The sequence below is a fragment of the Ostrea edulis genome, chromosome 2 (assembly GCF_947568905.1).
Source record: "Ostrea edulis chromosome 2, xbOstEdul1.1, whole genome shotgun sequence".
NCBI classification, from domain to species: Eukaryota; Metazoa; Mollusca; class Bivalvia; order Ostreida; family Ostreidae; genus Ostrea; species Ostrea edulis.
This window is the reverse complement of record NC_079165.1, coordinates 82,186,412-82,211,438: the sequence shown is the minus strand read 5'-3', so window position 1 is coordinate 82,211,438 and position 25,027 is coordinate 82,186,412. Positions and strand designations below refer to the sequence as shown.

Here is a 25,027-nt window from a genome sequence, read left to right as displayed (position 1 = left end):
TGTGAATGTAACCACCGGTAAAGTTAACAGTGCTACCAGTATAGTGAGAGTGTGAATGTAATCACCGGTAAAGTTAACAGTATTGTTAGTATAGTGAGAGTGAATGTAATTACCGGTAAAGTTAACCAACCACAATATAGTGAGAGAGTGAATGTAACCACCGGTAAAGTTAACAGTAGTACCAGTATAGTGAGAGTGAATGTAACCACCGGTAAAGTTAACAGTAGTACCAGTATAGTGAGAGTGAATGTAACCACCGGTATAGTTAACAGTAGTACCAGTATAGTGAGAGTGAATGTAACCACCGGTATAGTTAACCAAACCACAGTATAGTGAGAGAGTGAATGTAACCACCGGTAAAGTTAACAGTACTACCAGTATAGTGAGAGTGAATGTAACCACCGGTAAAGTTTGTATGCTTGTTATCTATTTTACGTCCCATTTTAGAATATTTTACGCAAATAGAAACGTCACCAGATTTAGGTGAAGTGCCACAAATTTTGACCTAGGCATGATACTTACGGCCGTAGTAGTGAGAATTAATTGACGTGCCAACGCCTACCGTGACAAGAGGGCCCCCATTTTAAAGATTACATCCGAAATACCCGCGAGTTTCACTTCTGATGCTGGGCGGTTAGTGAAGGAGCAGTCCCTGTTTTACACGACTTAGGTTTGACGTGGTGCCGGGGCCGTGATACGAACTCAAACCTTCCGGGTGAGAAACGAGCCCTCCATCCACAAGACCAGTGAGAAAACTAACGGAATCACCGGTAAAATGAGAGGGCAAGCGAAATTAATCGGTATTGCGAAAGCGTTAAAGGAATCACCAGTAAAGTGAGACGATGGACGGAATTACCGATATAGGGAGAGGGTGAGTGGAAGTATCGATATATGGGGAATGTGAAATAGAATTACCGGTATAGGGGGAAGGGGAAATAGAATTACCGGTATAGGGAGAGGGTGAACAGAATTACTGGTATAGGGAAAGGGTGAACAGAATTACTGGTATAGGGAAAGGGTGAACAGAATTACTGGTATAGGGAGAAGGTGAACAGAATTACTGGTATAGGGAAAGGGTGAACGGAATTTCTTTCGTAGTAAGAGGAAAACGGTATTATCAAAATAGCGAAAGGGAAAGCGGAGCGGGGACACATGATGAAATATACGGGAAATAATGCTTAATTGGCAAGAACGCTCAATTTATACAGGAAAATCAGCTTTGTCTAGAAACATGAGAAACAACACCGGAATCGCTCTCTTACGGATTTACGTATCTACTGCCCATTGATTCAGCATTCCAAAAAAGGTCTCACACAATTCTAAAATATTACTGACTGTCGTGGTCACTGAGTAGAATTCATTCAAGAAGCGACGCAGAAAAATTTTGAAAAAGAAACCCTCGCAGTGAAAGTGGCTGAAAACTAACTTAATTTAAATATGTTCACATTCAGTAATACTACCCAATGTAAATAAATAAAATTTGTGACGACATCTTTTCCCCACACACACATATCTAATATAGCAACCTTAAAAAAATTTCAGGCCTTTCAAACTGAAATACCTTTAAATTAAAATGCTTGATTATTCGCGTTTTCCTCCCTGAACAGAATTGATATTGATCGACTCTGTGCAGGTCTCTTTAAACAGTTTCCCCAATACACAGACTGTTTAATCACGCACCGAGGCAGTTCGCCTTCTTCAAGCCTCACGATCCACCACTTGCGAAATTATCTAAAGGAATATACTTCATACAGGTAAAATTTTCACTTATTGGGTAGTATATTTAAAATAAGCTTATTTTTATCAAAAATGTAATTGAATCTGAATATATTTCCTTGAAAATAAATGTGAAATTGATGGTCCTCCATGTTCATATGTAACATAAACTTAAGTGTCTGGCAAATGAAATCATCATTTTATTTCTATAGCCGCAATATGAAATCAATGAAGTAAGTAATGATAATGGAATTATTATCTGATTGTATTTGACACAAACCTTTCTAGAATTATGGCTTTGACTATCTGTTTGATGGTTTCTTGGGGTCTCATGTACATGTATGGACGATTCAGAAGTGAGCCTTAACTTACACGAACTGTCATTTGATAACCAATTAAAGGCAGAGTCGAAAACGCACCTTACTGGGATGTGGGAATGGCGGTACTTGAAGACTTCCAGGCCCTTGAGAGTAAATGTTCTGTATTCGTGACGCTGTTCTGGCCATCTTTACTTTTTCTTGTTGGACAGAAATTCTGTTCACGGACATTTTAATTTACGATGTAATTATATGTAAATGAGTAGAACAGGAAATCAAATAGTCATAGCGCTTTCTCAAACCACGTTAAATACCTGTGTAAGAAATAAATTATTCTGGATAAATACATAAAACTATTGTATGGTCCAGCACATGCTTTGAAAGGTAGCCTTTCTTTTGGCACATGGATCAATATATCACTCCTAAATCCAATTTCCTAGTCGCTAGATACACGGCAATCGATATATGAACAATGATAATTGATTTTTATTTATTTATTTACTTATTTTTTGTGTTTGAAAGTTGTGTTAAGAGAGTTACCCTTTCCTAACCAAACTTAACATTTCTTAATTATCAGGCAAGGCGTATTAATCTTGAAATAAACAACAATAATCCCAATTTGCACATATTCAACTATATTAACCTGTAATGCAGTTCACTTCAAAGTATGACTTAGTTTGCAAATCTGGAATGATTTTGGCTCTTAAAGGATATTTAGCAAAGAAGGTATTTGACTTCATCCAGTGTCTCTGCTGAAAGCTCCTTCACGAAATGAAAATATATCCTAGGGCCTTCATCTTAATTTTGACACGTGGGTCAATGATTTATGGTTCTGATTTTTTTTCATAGAATATTAATTGTGTTTTCTTCTAGTGATGGAAGTACTGACCTCCATCCGTGTGAAAACCCGTGCTGTATCGATTCCTCAAGTCAGCGTTCTTATCCCGTTTCACCTGTCCGCTACCTGCATTTTTCTTTACCATCATTTCTACCAGACATTGTGTGAATGCCAAGACCCCTACCACAATACATACACTATCTACTGCTTATTCAATGCCCGTAGATGCAATAGAAAAGCACCTAAAGAAATTCATAATTTATACATATTTTACGTAACCACGTACTGCATCCCTACTTCATGAATAGCAATACAGATATTTCAAACTTATTTGCTATACTAGGCAGTATTGATTGCATATTTTTCATGTGCTTGAGGGGATATTGAAAATGATTGAAAAGACTGGACGATGTCGTGCTTGAAACAAAACCAGACAAATATTGAAAACCATGGCAAGCTCATCAAGACGCAAAATGAGTTCCGTAATTAATTTTTTTCTGGAGATACATTATTTACTAATTGAAAGATGGACAAAGTCATTTCTCTATAGGCAGATTTGCGGTTTCTAAAATCTGGGATTAGTTTTGAAAATCCGTGTACAACAAGCGGGACATGATAATTATAACATGGTACATTATAGTGTTATTGAAATCAGAAGTTAAGGCAAAGAATTACTATTCCAATGACCTTACGATTTATATCTCATCTTAAAAACCAGTAGAAACCACGATTTTCGCATCAAATAGCTTCCTTGTAATTTTAGTAAAAAACTGAACTGTGAAAAACACAGCAAGAGTAAACAAGGCCATTACGACTTCCTCCTCCAATGACCTTGATCATATGTGTATATTACTTATTGAAAACCAATAGAAACCTTCATTCCTGAAGTTTCAAATAATAGTTATTACTTTCGGTGACCTTGACCTTTTCATCTTGCTTTGTAACCAATCAGAAATAAGATTTGTAAGCAGGGTATCATTCCTTAAAAGTTTGGACAAGAATAAGTTAAATATATAGCTTATTCTTAGTGCACAAAATCACTTCCGAATTTCCCTAAAAGGGTCATGTCACTGGAATATGAATTTCGAAATTCTTTGTTATGCGGGGATATTTTCCTTACAATACGATATGTTATGTGAAGGGATGGGAGCCTTGTTTAAAACACCTTATATTCACAAAACCACATGTTTGAAATTCAAAATAAAGTTAAGATAAGGATGTTTTTGTGAAGAGAAAGCAATGATACATGTCACTACGTGTTTATGTTATTCTGTTTTAATTGAAATTATAGAAATAGGAAAATTAAGAGCTTCCGCCTTGCAAGAATCTCCGGAAGAATCAGTCAAAAAGACAGATCAGTCTTATCATTTACCAGAAAGGAGGATATTATCAGAAAGCATTGAATCTCTTTGTTAGACATTTCTCCTTTTTTACTGTTGAAAAACAAAAGCGACTTTTAAACAGACATGACTTGTACAGGGCTAAATAATTGCCGCCATTATCTAAAATCTGTATGCCTTTGGAAATAAGTTTTCTTTGGAATGAGGCATATATTTCGGGCAAATTTCGGCAATTCACGAGATTAACCCAGATATTTTACGCGTGAACTAAAGGAGAAAGTCTGAGCCATACACTGGGGCCGTCTTTGTGGAACGTGACGCTGGTTGTGTACTGTGCTAATAATGAAACAGTGTTCTAATGTTTCATAAGAGTTAGTCGCACATTACAAACTCTTTAAAACATGAAAAATTGATTTTGAAATACGTAGTGCTATTAAAAAAGTCCAATTCACGATATCCATGTGTTTGTTTAAGTCTTGAAGACTGCTATAAATTTTCAATGTGCATCAATATAACGTGGCGTCTTTTATTGTCTTATTTACATTACAACACGGAGGCAAAAACCACAAGTGTATGTGTATATCTTATTCTTGTGTCCGAATATGATATAGTGTTCCTATTTCTCACAAGCCAGTACTTTCATCGTTGATGTATATTCCATGACAAAAATTAAGGAGATTGAGACCACATATATAAAGAAATATGGCGGACTAATAGGACGAAAACTCCCCCGTAACAACTGATGCGCAATACATTGTACATGAAACCTAAAGTATTTAACAGAGTGTAAAATTTGACACCTGCATATAAGATATGAATTTCAACCAGCTCATCTTGTGTCACTGAATAGGAGGGATCGATTTTGCCGAGATAACTGACATCGGTGTGTGACGCATTTTAAAACTAACAATGTTATGGTGTACTAATCATTTGGATGTTCACATCATTTTACAACTCAGAGAGAGAGAGAGAGAGAGAGAGAGAGAGAGAGAGAATTGATATTGTCATACCATCATTCATTCTGAAGGAAATTTCTTCTTCATAGATTTGCATGGAATTGGTCTCCGACGTATTAATGTTTTGTGGAAACAGTCCTCGCTGTATACTACTTAAAGTTCGTTGTATTTTAGTATTCGTCGCGTGAATTTGGTTTCCGTTGTTTATTTCCTCATCCATTCAATTGAAAACGGTAAACTAATTCATTGTCTGTTCTTTATGAAACTCTGACAAGCTTCATTCAAGTAATAAATACAATATTAGGGCCTATATGCTAAAATCCTATCATGAGTCACATCAGCCCTCGGACCCCATATCAACCCCCAGGCTGATATGGGGCCACTCGGGTTGATATGACATACGGTATGGATTTTAGCATGTAATATTCTATATTTAACCCATTGCTTAAAGATTTGGTATGAGAATATTTTGTTTTGCAATTGGTATCTAACGGAAAATCTCAAGTATGTAAAGAGTGCACCCTGATGACCGTGCGTGGAAGACGCCTGCGACGAAAATTTAATGCAAATTTTTGTATCTCTTTAACACAATGAACAACTAACTATGACGGGAAACCAATCCAATATGTATCATGATAGAATTAATCAAAAAATTAACATAAAATCAATTTGCAAATATTCTAATTTTTAAAACAGTTTCTATAGAATGAATTGAATGAATGCCTTATTTCCCTACTTTTAGTAGATATATACCATCATGTTAAAACAAACCCACACCTACAGTGTAATATACTTCCAAATCCACATGAGCAATGAAGGTGTATTCTTTGTTTTATTTGTTTACGTCCACATCTCTAAAATGATAAGCAATGGAGGTGTAATATTTGTTTGTTGTTTACGTTTATATCAGGAATTTAGACATAATCATTGTTTGTTTTGTGTTGTTTACGCCCCATTCGAAAAGTTTTCAGTCCCGCAGCGACGTCGTTAGCTTGAGGTCGAGTGCCCCTAAAAAAAATTCTTCTTATGGCTGCAGCACTAAGGGTTCTTTATCATGCCAAAATATAACGTAACAAAGGACCTCGGTTTATAAGGTCATATCATAAAGACCTGTTCATTCACTTCTTTGGCAAAGGAATCGTCATTACCTATGTTTGCGGCATCGTGACCAAACCCGGAACTTCCGGTTGCCAGGTGAGCGCCCTCTAGTCACTAGACTACCGCGATCGTTAAGATATAATCTAGAGTGGATATGAAACGCAATAAGGAGACCTGATCAAGGCTTTACTTTGATATGAGTATTGAAAAAGCGTTTGTTACAGATGTAACACAAGAAACGAGACATTAAATGCTACAATATGTATAGTGGTCCTAATAAGAGATTTAGTAAAAGATAATCTGTGCAATATTTTCATAATTTGGATATTGTTTTATAAATTAAACAACAAGTCATAGTATGCTAATTGTATTAATGGAGTTGGGATGGGAGACCTTCATACGTCTACACTACGCATGCAATCATTGCACACTCGTGTACTGTTAACAATCGTAGAACGGATGATTAAAAAGATTTAAAATTGAAAACTTCTTTTGACAACCAGGTTTCCCCCCATTGTTTTTACACTTCATGATTTATCTTAAATTTAAGGTGAAAAATGTATTTAAAATATTTCCGGTTTCCATTCAGTTATAGAGGTAGCTCTATAGATGGAGATTGTGTACTATCTTCCTGATCTGTTTGTTATTTCCTCTTTCAGATTGTGAATAGAACACATCACGCACGATGGGCTGTCTTGTCGGGCTCGGGAGAGTCCTAATTGTTGTCATCAACATTATATTTCTGGTGAGTATTCACCGTTCTGCACTAAGCGATTAAACAAACAATTTAAAACACTTGTTAAAAGGAAAGCATCAAACATTGACACGAATTAAAATTAAATCAAAGCTGAAATTCTTCGCTGTAAAACGTTAGTTTGGTATGAACAGGCAAGTTTTTACGTTAATCAACCAAAGCTAATGACATGAACTGTCTTTTGATCTGATGCTCAAATGAAACTGAAGATTTCATGAAAAGTTGTTTGATTGTCTGACGTAAATTTCCAATCGCCCCATATCTTATTTCAACGACCGCCAGACTCAAACGCGAGTAGTCTAGAAATGATCGACAAATAATCATAGATAATCATACTATGAATTATATATATATATATATATATATATATATATATATATATTAGGTTGATTTCTACTCGGTGTTTGACAGTTTCCTCCGATATGGTTGTTTACAAAAATTGTCGATGAGATGCAGGTTAAAAGAACTTTTTTTTTTCAAAATTAGTTTTACAATATTATCATACGTGTAGATATTTTTGAAAATTTTCATTTCATAAAATCTTGAATAATTCACTTCCTTCTTGATATTTAAAACGATTGTCATTACGAGATAACATTTTCACATAACAAGTAGAATACTTATAATTAGTAAAATTCTCAGATTTATTGTTGATTCCAGTGCGAGTTGTTGAATTGTTTTATTAGTCACACCTCTACCAAAATTGATATGCACCATTTATACAGCGGGTGTTTAGTGAAACACCTAATCTAATTCAATCGACTTCAAACATTTGGGTTTTCTTAATATAACAAAAATATGTATTATACAAAAAATTGAAAAAAAAATGTGTACAGTGCATATAAAAAATATTGAAATTCAATCATGAGTATTCATGTCGTATCCAATATCCATGTGAAAGTTTTAAACCCATAACATGTTACCCTTTCGGTCCTTTAGACTACTGCGTAAAACATAGGTATTTTATTAGAGAGCTACGTTTTTCGAGCAGGAAGGTAAATTACCTGTGCAAGGTTACTTGGCAATTAGTCCATCATAACACTTGTACTTCCTATTAGGCTGCGAGGGTACAAACTTTTCAAAAATATTTTTCTTTGTAATTTAGTGAAAAAAGAAATTATTGATCTTTTCAATGAAGTTCATGTATAGATTTAAAATATACATGTTCAGTTGCTAGTGTACAGTATATACCATGAAAAATCAGACAGATGCAAGGTGAAGATAACGAACAGTAATCAATCTCATAACTCCTACAAGCAATACAAAATAGAAAGTTGGGCAAACACGGACCCCTGGACACACCAGAGGTGGGATCAGGTGCCTAGGAGGAGTAAGCATCCCCTGTTGACCGGTCACACCCGCATTTCGTTTTTGGACAATTGGACAGCCATACTTTTTTTTTATTATTCATTTAGAATTGGGATTGCATTCTCATTTGATGATATAGATAATATTAACTTAATTTTTTTGATAATGTAGGATTTTAGAAATCATAATTCAAATAGAATAGAAAGATAAGTCTTATCATTGGACTTAATGGGGAAAAAACCCAAAAATGAGAATAGGTGTGCACCGATACGCCATGCCCCACCTTCGTCACAGGAGTGTCTGATTTTCTATGAACAGCCTCTTTAAAGGCCATTAAAATGTATATAAGAAAGAAAAGAAGTACCCTTCAACACAGCTAAACACCACTGACAATTTTATTGCTTAGGTTCGAATTGACTATTAAAGGGTAAAGGTATACAACTCTAAATATTGGGTACCCAAGTTCACCGATGAAAAAATAATAAACCAAGTGGTATAAGATTCTACTCTATATTCTAATTTATTCAAACATGCAATTAATCTTTATTGATACCAACGTTCATCCCGAAATTAACCTGTACTGGGCCCTGGCACTTTAAACAGAATGTTTGTGACTTGCAAAAAAGCAATTGCATAGAATGTACAACATTAGATATCATTTTAAAGTGTTTTTTTTTTTTGACTCTAGTTCATAAATAGAAGCCCATGATATTCTAAGTGATTGAAAATTTTAAAACTGTCTGCACTTTCATTTATCACGACCATTTCGGCCGGTGCCACTAATTAACTAAATGGACTTCATCATTATAAAATGCCAAGTTAATGTAGTTTGGATGAAAATAGACCCAATAAGAGCTATGAATCTTTAAAAAGTAAATAGTACTTTTTAATGGATCATACACAATATTTATAATCACAACTATCCCGGATCATCGAGTTCACAATGAAGCAACTATTATGTTTCTTCCAGTTCAGATAGTCCCGTGGGGATCCGGGTTAGAATAGGTCCTCAGTAACCTCTTGCTTGTCGGAAGAGGCGACTAAATGGGGCGGCCCTTCGGATGAGACCGCAAAAACCGAGGTCCCGTGTCACAGCAGGTGTGGCACGATAAAGATACCTCCCTGCTCAATGGCCATAAGCGCCGAACATAGGCCTAAATTTTGCAGCCCTTCACCGGCAGTGGTGACGTCTCCATATGAGTGAAATATTCTCGAGAGGGACGTTAAATAATATTCAATCAATCAATCCAGTTCAGTTCAGTTTATTAGCACAAAACCATACGGTTTACAGGCATGTAATAAGTAGACCACATACATGTAGAAAAATTAATAACATTCATCTACATGTATTACACAAGACGTTCACATCAATATACACATACAATGATACTGCGAGTACAGTAGTGTACACAACACACATTATGCCATAAGTTTACTAACATAAGCATATGTACATATATACACATACATTATATCATGATATGCAATTCATTATATGCGCTATATGAGCATACATTATCTCTATGGGCGGTAGCTTTTTGAAGAAAGATACAAAGATTGTGAAGTTGTTCTCTGTTTAAAGGTAGATGACCTTGTCCAATAATTTTTTTATGTATATGATACTGTGGACATTCCAGGATAAAGTGATATTCATCTTCGATTTTGTTTAGATCACATAATTTGCAAATACGTTGAGCACGTTCTGTTTGACTGTAACGGCCTTGCTCTATAGCTAAGTCTATATTTTGAAAAATAGTGAATAAGGGTTTCTGGGATGCATTTCCTAAGTTAATAGATTATACTGTAAATCGAATGTATCCGATAAGTACTTGTAAATAAAACATTTAGAAGAGTATCTTTTTTGGATAAATATATCTGTCAGTCTTTGTTTTGTCATAGTAAAGTTTTTGGGGGTTGTTAACACTTTCTGAATACCAGACATTGCTGAAACCAAGAGAGCATAACATATCCTTCACATTTGATACCCATGAATTATGATATGGAAAGACACACATTTCATCGTATACATTTTTCAATATACATGTACATGAACAATTCTGAGTACTTAAGATTTTGACCCAATACTTCAGTATACGTAATTTTCTATGTGTTATTAATGGTACACGACTCAATAAGTAATATACTTAAACTGAAGTTCTTAACTTTCAATATCACTTTACAAAACCGAGTGCGGACTTTCTCAATATCCTATCCTATATTGAAACACCATGTTTCTGCTCCATAATTGAGTAATTCAGCTAGTTAGAGCTGGTATGGAAGACACTGTAAAAATGTCGTCTGTTCACTGAAAATAAATGACGAAGTCAAATATTGCATAAAATGGCTAAGTAGAACAAAATGAGTACATACTAATGACAAAAATATAGTTGACGAGGGATTTCACAAAACATCGCAAATCATGTATAAATATATACTACATGGTATTTACTGTTCAAATTCTATCATACAGAGTCATCTATATTCATATTTATGATCCTTAGCTCAAAAGCACTAGCCAAGTGGACTGCACTCGTTTTTTTTGCTCAAAGCAGGCAAAACAGAACAAGTTTGAGAATAGAAAATGTCATTTATTTAGTAAATGACGAAAAGTATATACAGTACTGGGGGTCAATATTTAGTGTAGAAGAGCATATACTTTCGTCATTTCACTTTGTCAAGTTGACTTCTAATTGAGGACTGTTTAGTATTTTTTAAAAAATGATATTTTTGGAATGTTAATAGAAGACACTGGTTTCAAATGATCTAGTGTATCAGTGCTCGGGTTTCTTCGGTCTGTCCTTTATGTAATTTGACCTGAATTACCTAGGCGGGGATTTTTGTAAACAAACACTTTCCACTTAACTGCGTCATGGTCTCGTAAAATAATGTTCGTGATTTTAACTTTTTCATTTTTAAAGGGAATCGTGTTAATTGTTATTCTAAACGCGCTACCAATTTAGATTTTCACTGGAATGAAAAGAGGGCGGTAAAATGTTCCCTGAATGTCAATTTGCCCACAAGACATTGAACTTTACATATACATGTATACCAAAACGTTAAAGCTGTATGGCATTTTTAATTTTTCCACAAAGCTTAAAAAGTATTTCAATGTATAGCTGAATTGGTTAAAAAGGTTATCAGATACCCTTCATTCAAATACCTGAAAACATTAGCATTTAAAAGAAAATGGTAGACTGTGGTGGCTGATTTGTGCTATTTTACATAAATCTTGTCGTCTTTTCGTGTGTTTTTCTCGTTATTTCGAGGTGTAAAGTCGCTATTCTCTCTTTTTTTTTCTTTTACTTTTTTTTTCGTCTTTTGTTTTTGTCGTCTTTTTGCCTTGAAATAACGAAACAAGACAAAATGTAAAATAGCACAAATCAGCCACCATACTAGAAAGATGTCCCAACACCATAAGCACACTTGTGGACTCCTGCGCATGCACACCACTTCAACATGGAGTCAAGAAAGAGAAAACACGGTCATCCAAGTTTATTAACCAACTAATCACCAAATAAACTGTTTTACACAGATGTGTGCAATTTTAACACAACAAAATGTTCTTTCACCTATAGTCATGTTTGTTGACGTCTGCAAAGGTCACGTGACTGTATGTACAACTGGCGGAGAGACAAATACAGTTGTTTGTAAACACTGATTTAAAACCACATGATTCTGGTTAAAACAGTTGTAATTATATTGAATGTTTTATAGTGTGAAGAAAACCTGTCAAAAAATCGGCCGTCCAGGTTTAGTTATGAATAGTAATTGCAGGATTAATACTGTAACATTTGTATGTTGTTTTGCCCAATATTGTATGCACCATTCATGTGAAGTAAACATTTGATATAATTAATTCATTATTTTATCCCCCTCCCCCCAAACTAACATGATTAATGTAACATTATAGCTTGTGCAACGTAAACTATTTGATTTCGTCCCAACGTCATCAGAAAGAAAACAATGGTCTCGATAAGCCCATCTTTCGTACGATTTAAAAGAAATGATTTCATTTGCGTTAGCGCTTCATGAAAAGTATGCCGGTGTAAAGGCAAATTTTGACTCGTCATAAATCGTCACAGTTCATCCTCTCATGCATTTTCAAAAATGACCCCCCCCCCCTCATATTTGCATTCTGCTTTCAGTTCTGTCGGAATTCCCAGCCGTTAGATATACGTACTATATTTATCAAGATGCATACGCACATTGATAACCTCTGCATTGCATTTATGAGGAAATGAATGTCATTACAGTTGGTAAAGCTATTGAAGGTAAAAAGATTGAATATACTGATACATAAATGAAAAAGGACCTATCAGACTAAATTCATTGTGCTAGATTGTGTATAAAATACTAAACGGTAGTTAGATATGCATAGATCATGGAATTGGTGAAAAAAGAGCACGCGTCTTCTGCTAATAAGATAGCCACGTGGTTAGCACTGGGCTGGTCTCGGAAAGAGTACCAAATTTGAAACTTTTTTCACTTGTATCTCTATAACCGCAGTACATATGTTTGCATATTTGATTAATAGAGTTTATTTATAGAATATAGTCTTGATACCTTTATCGAAATTAATGAAAATGCTACCAAATTGCACAAATCGAAATACTATTATAGGACCCGGCAATTCAATTTAACGATTATTTTCTACTAAAAAAGTCTTTCCTTGATTTCAGATTCTAGGCTTAGTATTTTTGGCTGCGGGAATGATATGTTTAGTGGGCGAGTCTATTCTAAAACCTTTCTACCAGAGCGTGCTGGACTCGCTCGAGAGTCAACTCGAGAGCAACAACTACGGCACCGTGGATTTCTCCTCGTTCAGTCTCAGTTCCCTGATTGGCGGGCTGGGCTACTTCTTCGTGGGCCTGGGACTGTTTCTAATCATCATTACTATCATTGGATGTTGTGGAGCCTGCTGTAAAGTCAAGTATATGTTGGTCGCTTATGCTATCATCGTCATTGCAATCCTCGCCGGAGAAATCATCTTTGTTGGAATTCTATACGGCTCTCCAGACACGGTAACTTATCGACCTTCAGGAATTGCTTTATAGAAACACAAACGCAATTCATACAGATTTTGTACGCAAATTTAGATTCTTTTAAAAGTTGTAATTTTTAAAAATTAGATTTATATTGAAAGTTGTTTATATCTGTTATTCAACAGATAAAAAGCGAAATTAAAGCTCCATTAAAGACAACCATCCAGAGTGATTACGTGGGATTTAATGGGACGAATATCGTCAGCCTGGGCTGGAACTTTGTACATAGAGAGGTAAAGCCAAACATGTCTGTTTGTTTACAGAGTACTTTAAAGGACTGTGCAAATATGATTTATCTAAATCCATGCCACACTTCATTTTTTCTTCTTCTCTGTCGAACATCATACACACTGTATTAGTGGTCAGACATACATACACCACTTGAACCATTTTACATAAAGTAGCGTTCTCCTTTAGAATTCTTCGAACTGCTGAAGATTGCAAGAAAGTGTCAGGTTGCTCGTAAGATGGTATTTCGCAATGGTCGGACAAGCAAGTGATATGTGATTTACTTGTTGGGTTCTTATTGATATCGGTGAATACGTATTTGAAAACCATGCCCAATGACAGGCGAATGAATCAATGCAAAAGCTTACACAAATTGGCATTCAAAATTTTCAAATAAAAATCACTGTTCCTATAGAATAGTTTTGCACTTGTTTTGTCCCAGCGACACAAATTTCAACACATTTAATATTCAATACATTCGTTGATCTTTCAAACACTTTATGAAAATGAACTTCATTTTTTATTATATAATTGATAAATCCTAGCTTTGTTATTGTCAGATTGCTTTAAAACATACTTGAAAAAATAGAATGCTATGTTTACCTTCACGAGGTTTCCAGGTAAATATAACGTTTGGTTTTTCCAACACCAGACCGAGAATAAATTGGGAATTTCCAAATTGATACGTTTGATTAGTATTTTTGGTTGTCCAATGAAAACGTGCGTCTCTAATCACTTTAGACTAAGTCTTGTACTCTAACTGAAAGTAAAGATGGCCGACTAAGTATCGTTTCATAGGTTGCAGTAGCCGGGTTTTTTTTTTTTTAATTCTTTAATCATATGAATTTTTGGAGAGCTCGGTGAATATGTACTTCTCTAGAGGCTAAAGTATCGCATTGTCAGAGGAAATGTCAATAACAGTTTAATGCTGTGGATCAACAATATATACAATTTGCATATTTTTATACCTTTTTGTACCTGTCCTCTGCCTCGAATGATACGCACAAGTCTTAGAGTTTTTACATCTATTGTTCAAAGACAGATTATTTGGAGAAATCACCGTTTCCCACTTCTATGAAAAATAAATTGCACAAAGTTGAATACCTTTATCTAAGCTTGTTTCTTTTTAAAGTTTTCTATCAAAATTACTTAGTAAGGTTCAGAAAACCGCCGCGGTGGTTTAGAGGTAGAACGTTCGCCCTGCATGCGGAAGATCGGGGTTCGAATCCCAGCTGCGACAGACCCAAGTCGTTAAAATAGGCAGTGACAGCTCCATCACCAAACGCTCGGCATCACGTGTGAATGTCATGGGTCCTCGGAGATGACCTTAAAGACGGATGTCCCGTGTCACAGTAGCTGTGGCACGCAAAAGAACCCTCACTGCTCAGTGGCCATAAGCGCCGAGCATAGGCCTAAATTTTAAGTCCTTCACCGGTCTTGGTGACGTCTCCATATGAGTGAAAAACTCTCGAGAGGGACGTTAAACAAGATACAATCAATCATAAAGTTCAGAAGATCACTCCAAGATGTCATTCATGTCAGTTTCACGTTGATAATCACTCTTTATACCAGAGGATTGTTTTTAAGTACCACAAATCATCTCTAACCAGTGAAGATGTCAATTTTGAAATTGAAATATGGTGTTGATATCGTACCAAAGGTAGTTCTATTTTTCGAGTAGCAGCTGTGAAGTTAAGATATGATGTTGATTTTATTGAAAGTGTACGTTTCTGTAATTTACAGTTTAAATGCTGTGGTGTTGATACTTACAACGATTTTACCGGAGGTGCCAAATGGAACACAAATTACGGCACAGGCCTAAAAGCTCCCATAACCTGCTGCGAAACCATTCCCGATGCAACCACTCCAACGTGTGCTACAACACCAGTAAACATATACACAAAGGTATGATTTTTTCAAAGAGCAACTGGTATACTTTTTTCAGAGAGCAACTGTTGTCACAAATTGGGTTCTGAGAACAGTAATCAAGAATGAAATCGAATTTGAGATTTACGAATACAAAATCCTAACTCAACAGTTGCCTGCGTGTCTTATCATTTAACATTGAATTGATTGATTGATTGAATTCATATTGTTTAACGTTCCTCTCGAGAATATTTCACTCAAATGGAGACTTTTTTTTCAGGGGTGCTTTGATGAGGTTTATAATATGTTGCATGTATAATAATTTAACAATGAATATTTCAGGGGTGTTTTGATGAGGTGTATAATATGCTGCTGGGAAATGTCGGTTTAGTTGCTGGTTCCATTGCTGGGTGCGGTGTTTTCCAGGTAAGCCTAAAGGCCAGCTCCCACTGTGTTCTACCAGTTCCCACTGTGTTCTACCAGTTCCCACTGTGTTCTGCCAGCTCCCACTGTGTTCTACCAGTTCCCACTGTGTTCTACCAGCTCCCACTGTGTTCTGCCAGCTCCCACTGTGTTCTACCAGTTCCCACTGTGTTCTACCAGTTCCCACTGTGTTCTGCCAGTTCCCACTGTGTTCTGCCAGTTCCCACTGTGTTCTGCCAGCTCCCACTGTGTTCTGCCAGTTCCCACTGTGTTCTACCAGTTCCCACTGTGTTCTACCAGTTCCCACTGTGTTCTACCAGTTCCCATTGTGTTCTGCCAGTTCCCACTGTGTTCTGCCAGCTCCCACTGTGTTCTGCCAGTTCCCACTGTGTTCTACCAGTTCCCACTGTGTTCTACCAGTTCCCACTGTGTTCTACCAGTTCCCATTGTGTTCTACCAGTTCCCACTGTGTTCTGCCAGTTCCCACTGTGTTCTGCCAGTTCCCACTGTGTTCTACCAGTTCCCACTGTGTAAAAGGTGAAGATAACGAACAGTGATCAGTCTTACAACTCCTATAAGCAATACAAAACAGAGAGTTGGGCTGCTAGTTTTCACTGTTTGTTTTTCCCTATGTGTTTTGAAGAAAATACAGAGTGAATTGGCAATTTTGCTTGCAGACATACAAAATAGACATTTTAGATGCTCTGCTAATGTTATCGCCTGAGACGAATTTGTGTGTGAAGTTCATGCATCCACTTGTAGGTTGTATACAATATTCTGTGCAGATCTTTCCTCTATATGTTCGTGATGTTCCCCTCAGGGTTATTAATTGGGGATTATTCTGTGATTCCCTACTTTGTAAGACTGTTGTCTATCTATGAGTTGTGTACACCACGGAGGTAGCTTTGATATCTATATTGGGGTTGTTGGCTGGTTGGTTGTTTGACGTTCTGTCGAGAATTTTTCACTCATATTGAGACGTCACCAGCTGTAGATGAAATATCACAAAAGATATAAATGTTTAGCGCTTACGACATTTAGGCCCGTAGGAGTGGGGGTTCTTTCACGTGCCAATGCCTGCCACGACACGGGACCTCTGTTTTTAGGATCATATCCGATTCTTACTTCTAAATGCTGAGCGGTTGGCAAAGGAGCAATGACTACCTATGTTTACGACTTAGGTTTGACACGGCCATGACACGAGCGGGGCTCCAACTCACACAAATCTCACATAGAAACCGTTTTTTAAAATGTCATATCACCGATCGTAATATATGATCGGTGATATGACATTTTAAAAAACGGTTTCTATGCGAGATTTGTGTATTCCATTCAAATATATAAACCCTGAAGTTACATATTTTATCAAAAATACGTCCAAAATACCCAAGGAATTGAACATTTAAAAATACAAGAAGGGGGGTACCGGAAGTCCTGTCCACAAGCACCTGTGATTTAATCCACAAAAAACTCAAACTTTTACGACCCAAAAATATCCAAATATTCCGAATCTATTATTTCAGCAAAGTCCATTAGAATTTCTTACACATCACAAACATTTAGGAGATATTTCTCTCAAGATGTTATATTGATACAATACTAATAATAATTTTCAATAAAATGAAAGTTGAAATTTAGGCTTAGCCGAAAATCCTTATCATTAGTGTGCACCACATTTGTTAGACCGATATTGGATTATGCTTCAGAAGTATGGGGAGGGTGTAGTCAAACTGACTCAGAAAAGTTGGAAAAACTCAATTAAATGCTGAAAGAATAGTTACGGGTTTGACATCATTAGTATCAAGGGAATCTCTGTATTTTGAAACCGGGTAATCGGTGGGAACCACTTTACATCAGAAGAAAAACAAGACTGAAAACAATTTGTAGAGTAAACCGCAATTTAGCTCCTGATTTTTAAAAAAAAAAAATTCCAATTATTAGATACCGTTACTCAAATTATGTTACAAGAAATTTTCAAGACTATAGCACACCAAGATGTAAAGATCAAATTTATAAAAACTCCTTTGTTCCAACAGTCACGCAGGAATGAAACTCCTTACCTTTGGAGACTAGGCAATCTGAATCTTTATCAAAATTTATGAAATGCACCAGTAACATTAAAAAACCTCCTCCCTTTTATTTTTCATTCGGAGAGGCGTTTAAATATCATACATACAAAGCACTAATAGTATTTTACATCAAAACGTGCAGACCCTGACTATTCGAATGCCTGGTATTAAGGATATATCTTATATAATCTCAATGCTTCCAACTCTGACAACTCTATTATTTAAATACTTCCAACTATGACAGCTTTATGTTTACTCTCCAACTAAGACAACCTTATGATCTCTCATGATCTCATCTCTCTCTCTCTCTCTCTCTCTCTCTCTCTCTCTCTCTCTCTCGTGTTCTGTGATTTGTATTGCTTGGTTTCATATATTTTAACAGTAGACTGTAAATATATGAAATAATAAAAAAAAAATTTTCACACCCAGAAAAAATATATTATTCATTGTACATACAAGGCTTCATCACAACTGAATTCTTTTAAAATAAAGATTTATTCCACTGAAATATCGTTGAGAGCCCTTTATGTACATGTGGATCAGAAGAGGATGACTAACATTATTTCTTTTTATGTAGTAGGTACAGAAATGCCAGAAATGAATTAATTAACAAAATATTCAGTATTGGCAAACTTCAAATAGTGAACACAAATGTTCTACCGTGGGGGTGACGCTTTTCTCAGCAATAAGAGAAATGAATATATCTTATTCACACATTTATTAAATAAAGAAATCGATTTGATAATAATCTAGTAATGTACATCAATCTACAATATGTATTTAGAATGTTGTTAGATGCCATGTATAATACTGAATATCTCCTAGTATACTCACATTTCTAATGTTAATTAATAATCATGCAAATTATGAAAGACTTTGTATTTATGTTATTAACATGTATATAGGGAAACGGTGATCTAAGTTTAAAACGTGTGCCCGATACCTTTGGAATTATATTACAAAAAAATATGGTCAAACCTTGTGTTTTAAGGCTTTCCGACAAGAGTTCCATTTACTGGACATTTTAGCGCTGTTTTAAAAAGAGTTCGAGTTGAGTCGATTGGGATATGTGGTTTTTTTTTTAAAAATTAATTTATTGCTATTCACGTGATAAACATTTCAATGTCTAACAAATAACACTAATGTGTAATCATGAATATTCTTGCAGCTGGTTTTGATTATCTTCGCACTTATCATCTTCTGTGACGCACGACAGTCGTCAAAAGTAAACCCAAATATGTGGTATGTATACTTTCTAATGAAACATTCAATTCCGCATGTGTGGCTAAAGCCATGGTGATAGGAACAGATATTTCTTCCAAGCTGAATTGATATTTTATAAAGCCCATTGTTTAAGCTAGCCTTTTTGCAAACAATGAAACAATTTCTCCATTATCGTCATCAGAATTCATTTTAGATAGCACGGGCATTTCACGTCTTTGATACGTGAAGATTATTTCCCATAGTCCAAGGAATTTTTTTTTTAAGTTTTACTAAATTTCTTAAACTCAAGATTTCACCGTAAATGATTGTAAGTTACAATAATGATCCGTTTTATAAAACTTCTTTACTTAATTCCTTACTTAATCATCGTAACTTTACAACAGCCAATAAGATATCCTAAGTTACAATAAAGATCCGTTTTATAAAACTTCCTTACTTAATCATCGTAACTTTACAACAGCCAATGAGATATCCTAAGTTACAATAAAGATCCGTTTTATAAAACTTCCTTACTTAATCATCGTAACTTTACAACAGCCAATGAGATATCCTAGATAAGGTATTTCTCTGAAAATTGTTGCCCTTAATGCTGTTTCAGGACATTTTCATCGTCGAGTTTTTAGTTACTTTAAATTACATTTACTTTAGTGAAACAGAAACATCATATCTTAAGTTAGAACTTACAAAATTCATAAGTCAGAAGTATTTTCGTAAAATAAGTTTAGTAAATTTGCGCTGGAAGTACGACTACCGGTTACATACCTCTTGAACGTTAAGAATGGTACTACATGCATACTGTTTACCGCAACTGGGCAGACTATTTCAAAATCGTATTGTTATTGCAGTTTGTCTACAGAATAGAATTCATAAAACAGAGATAGATTGTAGATCTGCTATTTATTGGTATACTTGATGCCGGGATGTTAAAAATTGAAATAAGAATCACATTTTGTTTCTAAAATCACATCTTATAACACCTATGTCATTCTTCCTGCTGGAAAACCTTTCGTAACATTGAAATAAAAGAAGAGGTCAAACTAAGTACCTTATGGATCTGACACAGCAACCTCTGTTTAAACATTGCATTCGAATTCTGACATCATCCTCGCTCGATATATTGATTTTAAAAAAAAAACAATAACATAGTTCGATTAAGTTGGCCTCGGTACTGTTGATAAAAGTGAATAGAAAACTTGAAATACTACCCAAGCTTGAAACACTACCCAAGTGAGAAAGTAAATTTCAATATGCTATTTATTAGCTAGAGCTCTTAACAAGATTAAAATTGATTATTTCAGTGTATAGCGCAGTGGCTTTATAATATTTTTGTGTAGGCATGCCTTTGTCATGCATATCAGATAGGGTTTTTTTCTTTAACCCTGTGAATAATTACTGAGGAAACTAAAAGTTTTCTTGGTTTTTTTCTGAGATCGGGTGTGCATTATATTGAAATAAAAGAATTATTTTCATGTGTAACTAACATCCATTACAGCGAACGGGACAGGTAAGAATGGACGGCCGATCGAACATTATTGAGCTGTCTGTAGTTTTCTACTGTCTATGAAATAAAATCTATAACACTTTCATGTAGAAAATAAACTGTTGAGTTTTTACTACTTCGGTATACTTTGATGTATTTTCTTTTCTTCTTAGTAACTGAATTTGAAATCAGTTTGCTCCTCTTCTGAACTAATCGAAGAAAGTTAGTGATCAGAAGGTTTGTGATCAAAGCTGATCCGGCGTCTGTTCTTCTGTATATATGTCTGTTAAACATTTCACGTGCCTCAGCTTTACCATATCCACTGGACCACGATGTGCCTTTACATGGAGGGAACTGAGGATCTGCTTCGTCTCCCTCCAAAGGGAAATGATTATAAAATAGAAAACTTTATAAGTCTGCCGTTCATAAAACTCTATAAAATCACCTGGCCAACGATAAAATACAAATTGTTGCGAAAGCTTTCTCGTATATTGTAGATACAAGCCTGTCTGATAATGATTCTAAGGCTTTGGACTGAATTATAAGGATGAGCATAGTTTTACGTATAGATTTATTTACACAAAATCCTTCAAACAATTTCCAAAAGAACAATAGAGTAATGTTCCGTATGACTCAAATTTGTTTAAATCATGGCCATTTTTTTGTACCTTTGGTCTGATTGAGGTCACATTAGTTTACAGAATTTAATTACTACATTATGAACAATTGATCGACGTGTAAACTTTGGACATTTTACCCACAAACTGAATAAAAGTGCGCAGCATTGTTAAGTTTGTGAGTAAAATGTCCAGAGTTTACACATCGATAAATTCATCAAAAAGAATGTTTGATTCTGTTCCCTGTATTAAAAATAAAATAAAAAAATTGAATAGTTTCCTCGCGTTTTCAGATTTATTAATGTGCAAATTTTCGTCCTGCTTTATTTTTATCCAATGAAAACAAATGTAATAAATAACATTGGAATTATATACAAATATTCAATGTGAAGATACTATAATACTTACTAGTTGGAGATACTATAGTACTTACTAGTTGGAGATACTATAATACTTACTAGTTGGAGATACTATAATATTTACTAGTTGGAGATACTATAATACTTACTAGTTGGAGATACTATAATACTTACTTGTTGGAGATACTATAATACTTACTAGTTGGAGATATTATAATACTTACTAGTTGGAGATACTATAATACTTACTAGTTGGTAAAATCACGGATGCTTCGGGTGAGCATTGTGGCCTCTTGTTATTTTTTCTTCAGGTGAGAATTTTAACTATAGATAAATTTTGCATTCTTTAAAACTGTTACCTTTGTTCAGATGCTCAAATATACCAATATTGAATTATATGTTGTGTGCTAAATACTAATAAATGGTTGGCGTTTTCTCTTTATTTAAGAAGTAAGTTTTGTTGTAAATTGTCGGCTTCTTCACTTGAGGATGAAAGCAACATTTAAAATTGCAACCTTAGCATATACATGTACTTTTATTTTCAGATCGTTTAACGACCCAAACACAGGAAAAAAACCTTCTTAGGAGGAAACACCGAGTTCATCCTTAGGAAAATCCATCTCCATCCGTATTTATTCATGCTATAGTGAATTGAAGAAACTCCTATTGTGGACTATTATAAAAGTGTATTGTCTGGAATCGTATAAAGCATGGGGGACTGTACGTCCTCCTTTAGATTACAAATCTGTTATCGTCTGCTGCGCAGAGAATCCCATGTATTGTTAAATTATTGTACATATATCAATGATAATTTATTGTGCTTGTTAAGTTGCTGTCTGATAATTGATGAGGGTCTTGATCTGACCTGAGACGTTATTACCTAATAAAACAGTTTTCTATTGTTTCATAAATTTTCTCATGATATTTTCCTTTAATAAGTTTATTAAATGCATTGATTATCTAAAAAGAAATATATTAAATCCGTAAAATAGAAGATTACATACCTTTAGAATACGACAATATTAGATTATAGGGGTTTATAGGTAGCGAGTATTGCAGAACAAATCCTAACCCGCGTAAGCGGCGCGGGTTATGAAATTTTTTCTGCAGTGCTAGCTACCTTCATCGCCCAATAAAACAACAATGAAAAGAATTTTATCATCTATATTTTATTTAAGTACTGAAATATCGTATCATTGACCATTTCGTCACTTTAAGGTGTCTCATTACACCAACATTTTCTTTAACGGTTTTCGTATGAAGCATGATTTTACCATCGAAAAAGTAATACAAGCTTTGAATTATTTTATATGATTTTTGTGATATTTTGTGGAGTTATAAAAATGTGTTTTGTTTGGAAATAAGAGATTTTAGAGTCCAAGTTTCGCTGTGATTTGTTGCATGAAATGAATATCTAATAAAAATGCCTAAAATACTTCGATAGACGTTCTAATTTTTTAAAGAAAAAATTTCTTATGAAAATTGAAAATGTTATTTGTTAATATTGTTTTTAATCTATGAATGAAATCTTCAAAAACGTGTTAGAAAAAAAATATTTAAAAAAAGAAAGCCTTTTTAAGGTAGCTCACTACACTAAAGCTTATACTCTGGATGATACCACGTCACAAGATGGCGATTTAAATGTTTTGTGAAATTATTTGTATCGATCGATTTATTTGTCTATCATCGTAGATCAGTGGTTAAAGCATTGGGCTGGTGAACCACAGATCTCGAGTTCAACACCCCCCCCCACCCCCCACCCCCGGGTCTTTTGTTCAAATGTGTTGAAATATACATATGAGTTGCGTCAAGAAAAACGTCACAATCGATCAAAGTAACGTTGTACAGACGATAATTGCCGGGGGAAAAAAACGAGACCGCTAAAAAGAGTTTTCAACAGAGATAATACCACAACTACTGGCATCCCATGGATCTACAGGTAACGCATTAAGTTTTTAATGACATGTAGTTTAAGATTTAAATTGTGTTACATTGTCCCCGTAAAACACAGTGCACGTTTATGCCTCTATGGATCTACATAGGGCCTATATATTCTTGTACATAATCAAAATAAGTAAAATAACTTAAAAGTAACTGTGCATATATACAGAGCTTACTCCCATTAAAGAAATATTGTTCACAAAACTACATGTATGTCTATATATTAAAATATGTAAGACTTACTAGGTATATTGCTTATTATATGTATTTTATTGAAACTCATGTTTTTATCAAAATTTGTATATTTTTTACATTTATTTTTTTTTGGCATATATACTTATTGCATATCATATCTTTTATAATTAAATCAATTCGTACTGATTTGAGAAACTATTTCTGGGTGTAATGAGCCACCTTAATAACACAGAAGATTATGAAATACTCTGATAATTGGAAGTCATCGGTGTTAAGTTAATCAGATGATTTAAATCGTATTCATTTGGGAGAAAACGAACTGTTTATGTAAATAACACAAGTTCTAGAGTATGTGATGTTACATGTGGGGTGCCCCAAGGCAGTTTACTTGGGCCTCTTTTATTCTTAGTATATGTGAATGATCTTGGTGCAAGTCTTGATCCTGAACATAAAGTTTTATTATATGCAGATGACACAGCCATTTTATCCTCTCATTCTAATGCAAACATTATAGCTAAGAAATTGTCATCTATGTTACAAAGCTGTCAGGATTGATTGGCAGACAACAAACTGTCACTTCATCTAGAAAAAAACTGAAAGTAATTTGTACGGTATCAAATTACGATGTAGAATGTAAATCATAGTCAAATACTTTGGAGGTTTTTGGATAATGTATTGTCTGGAGAACAAATTGTTGATGGTATTATTAAAACGGAAACCGAAGCCTGAAATTCTTATAGAGGTACAAATCCTGTCTGTCTCTACTGTCCAGGAAATCACTTTGTAATGCATTAATTCAGTGTCATATTCACTATGCATGTGCATCCTGGTACGAGGACTTGACAATTAAGCTTATCAAGAACAAACTACAGGTTATTCACAATAAGGCTATTAGATTTATCTCCCAGAAGAAGTATTAATGCTTAACTATTTGAGGAACTGGAGTATTGAACTTAAGTAATAGAGAAAAACAACTTAGACTGAATCACACCTTTCATAAAAATTAATTTTAGAGGAAACAAGATATGATTATAATCCACCGATTATAAAGTCTCTCAAACAAAGTACTGCATGGCTACATGTACAGCTGTATATAAAAGTGGCTTTTTCTGAGTACTACTATTTCCTCCCTTGACAAAATCCATGCCAATTCTAACTTCATTTTACAAAACTAGATCACGAAGACTTTGATTTTGAAATTTTTCAACAACAAAAATCACATTTTTTCCTTCATTAAAACTTGTGTTACTTGACCT

The 25,027-nt window shown here is 34.8% G+C and overlaps 1 protein-coding gene and 1 non-coding gene across 8 annotated transcripts; both read left to right on the top strand.

The window, feature by feature from the left end:
* The first annotated feature begins 1,575 nt into the window (after positions 1-1,575).
* Positions 1,576-23,074, top strand: LOC125680304 (tetraspanin-1-like). Of its 7 annotated transcripts, none has more exons than XM_048919774.2 (8): positions 1,576-1,754; positions 6,925-7,010; positions 13,007-13,348; positions 13,495-13,602; positions 15,341-15,502; positions 15,806-15,889; positions 19,124-19,197; positions 22,181-23,074. In XM_048919774.2, coding segments are annotated over exons 2-8 (831 nt in total). In that variant the 5' UTR covers positions 1,576-1,754; positions 6,925-6,950; the 3' UTR covers positions 22,182-23,074. The 7 variants fall into 7 exon arrangements, with proteins under 7 accessions (XP_048775731.1, XP_056011127.1, XP_056011129.1 ...); XM_056155155.1 differs by lacking the exon at positions 1,576-1,754 and adding an exon at positions 4,905-5,094; XM_056155156.1 differs by lacking the exon at positions 1,576-1,754 and adding an exon at positions 5,262-5,325.
* On the top strand, positions 14,767-14,837 carry Trnaa-ugc (transfer RNA alanine (anticodon UGC)). Its single transcript has one exon. It is a non-coding gene; the product is annotated as a tRNA-Ala (tRNA).
* Positions 23,075-25,027: the final 1,953 nt, after the last annotated feature.

Coding starts and splice junctions, on each gene's coding strand:
- LOC125680304 (XM_056155152.1), top strand. CDS start 6,951: ATGGGCTGTCTTGTCGGGCTCGGGAGAGTCCTAATTGTTGTCATCAAC. Junction 7,011..13,006: donor TCATCAACATTATATTTCTG/GTGAGTATTCAC, acceptor CCTTGATTTCAG/ATTCTAGGCTTAGTATTTTT. Junction 13,349..13,494: donor TATACGGCTCTCCAGACACG/GTAACTTATCGA, acceptor GTTATTCAACAG/ATAAAAAGCGAAATTAAAGC.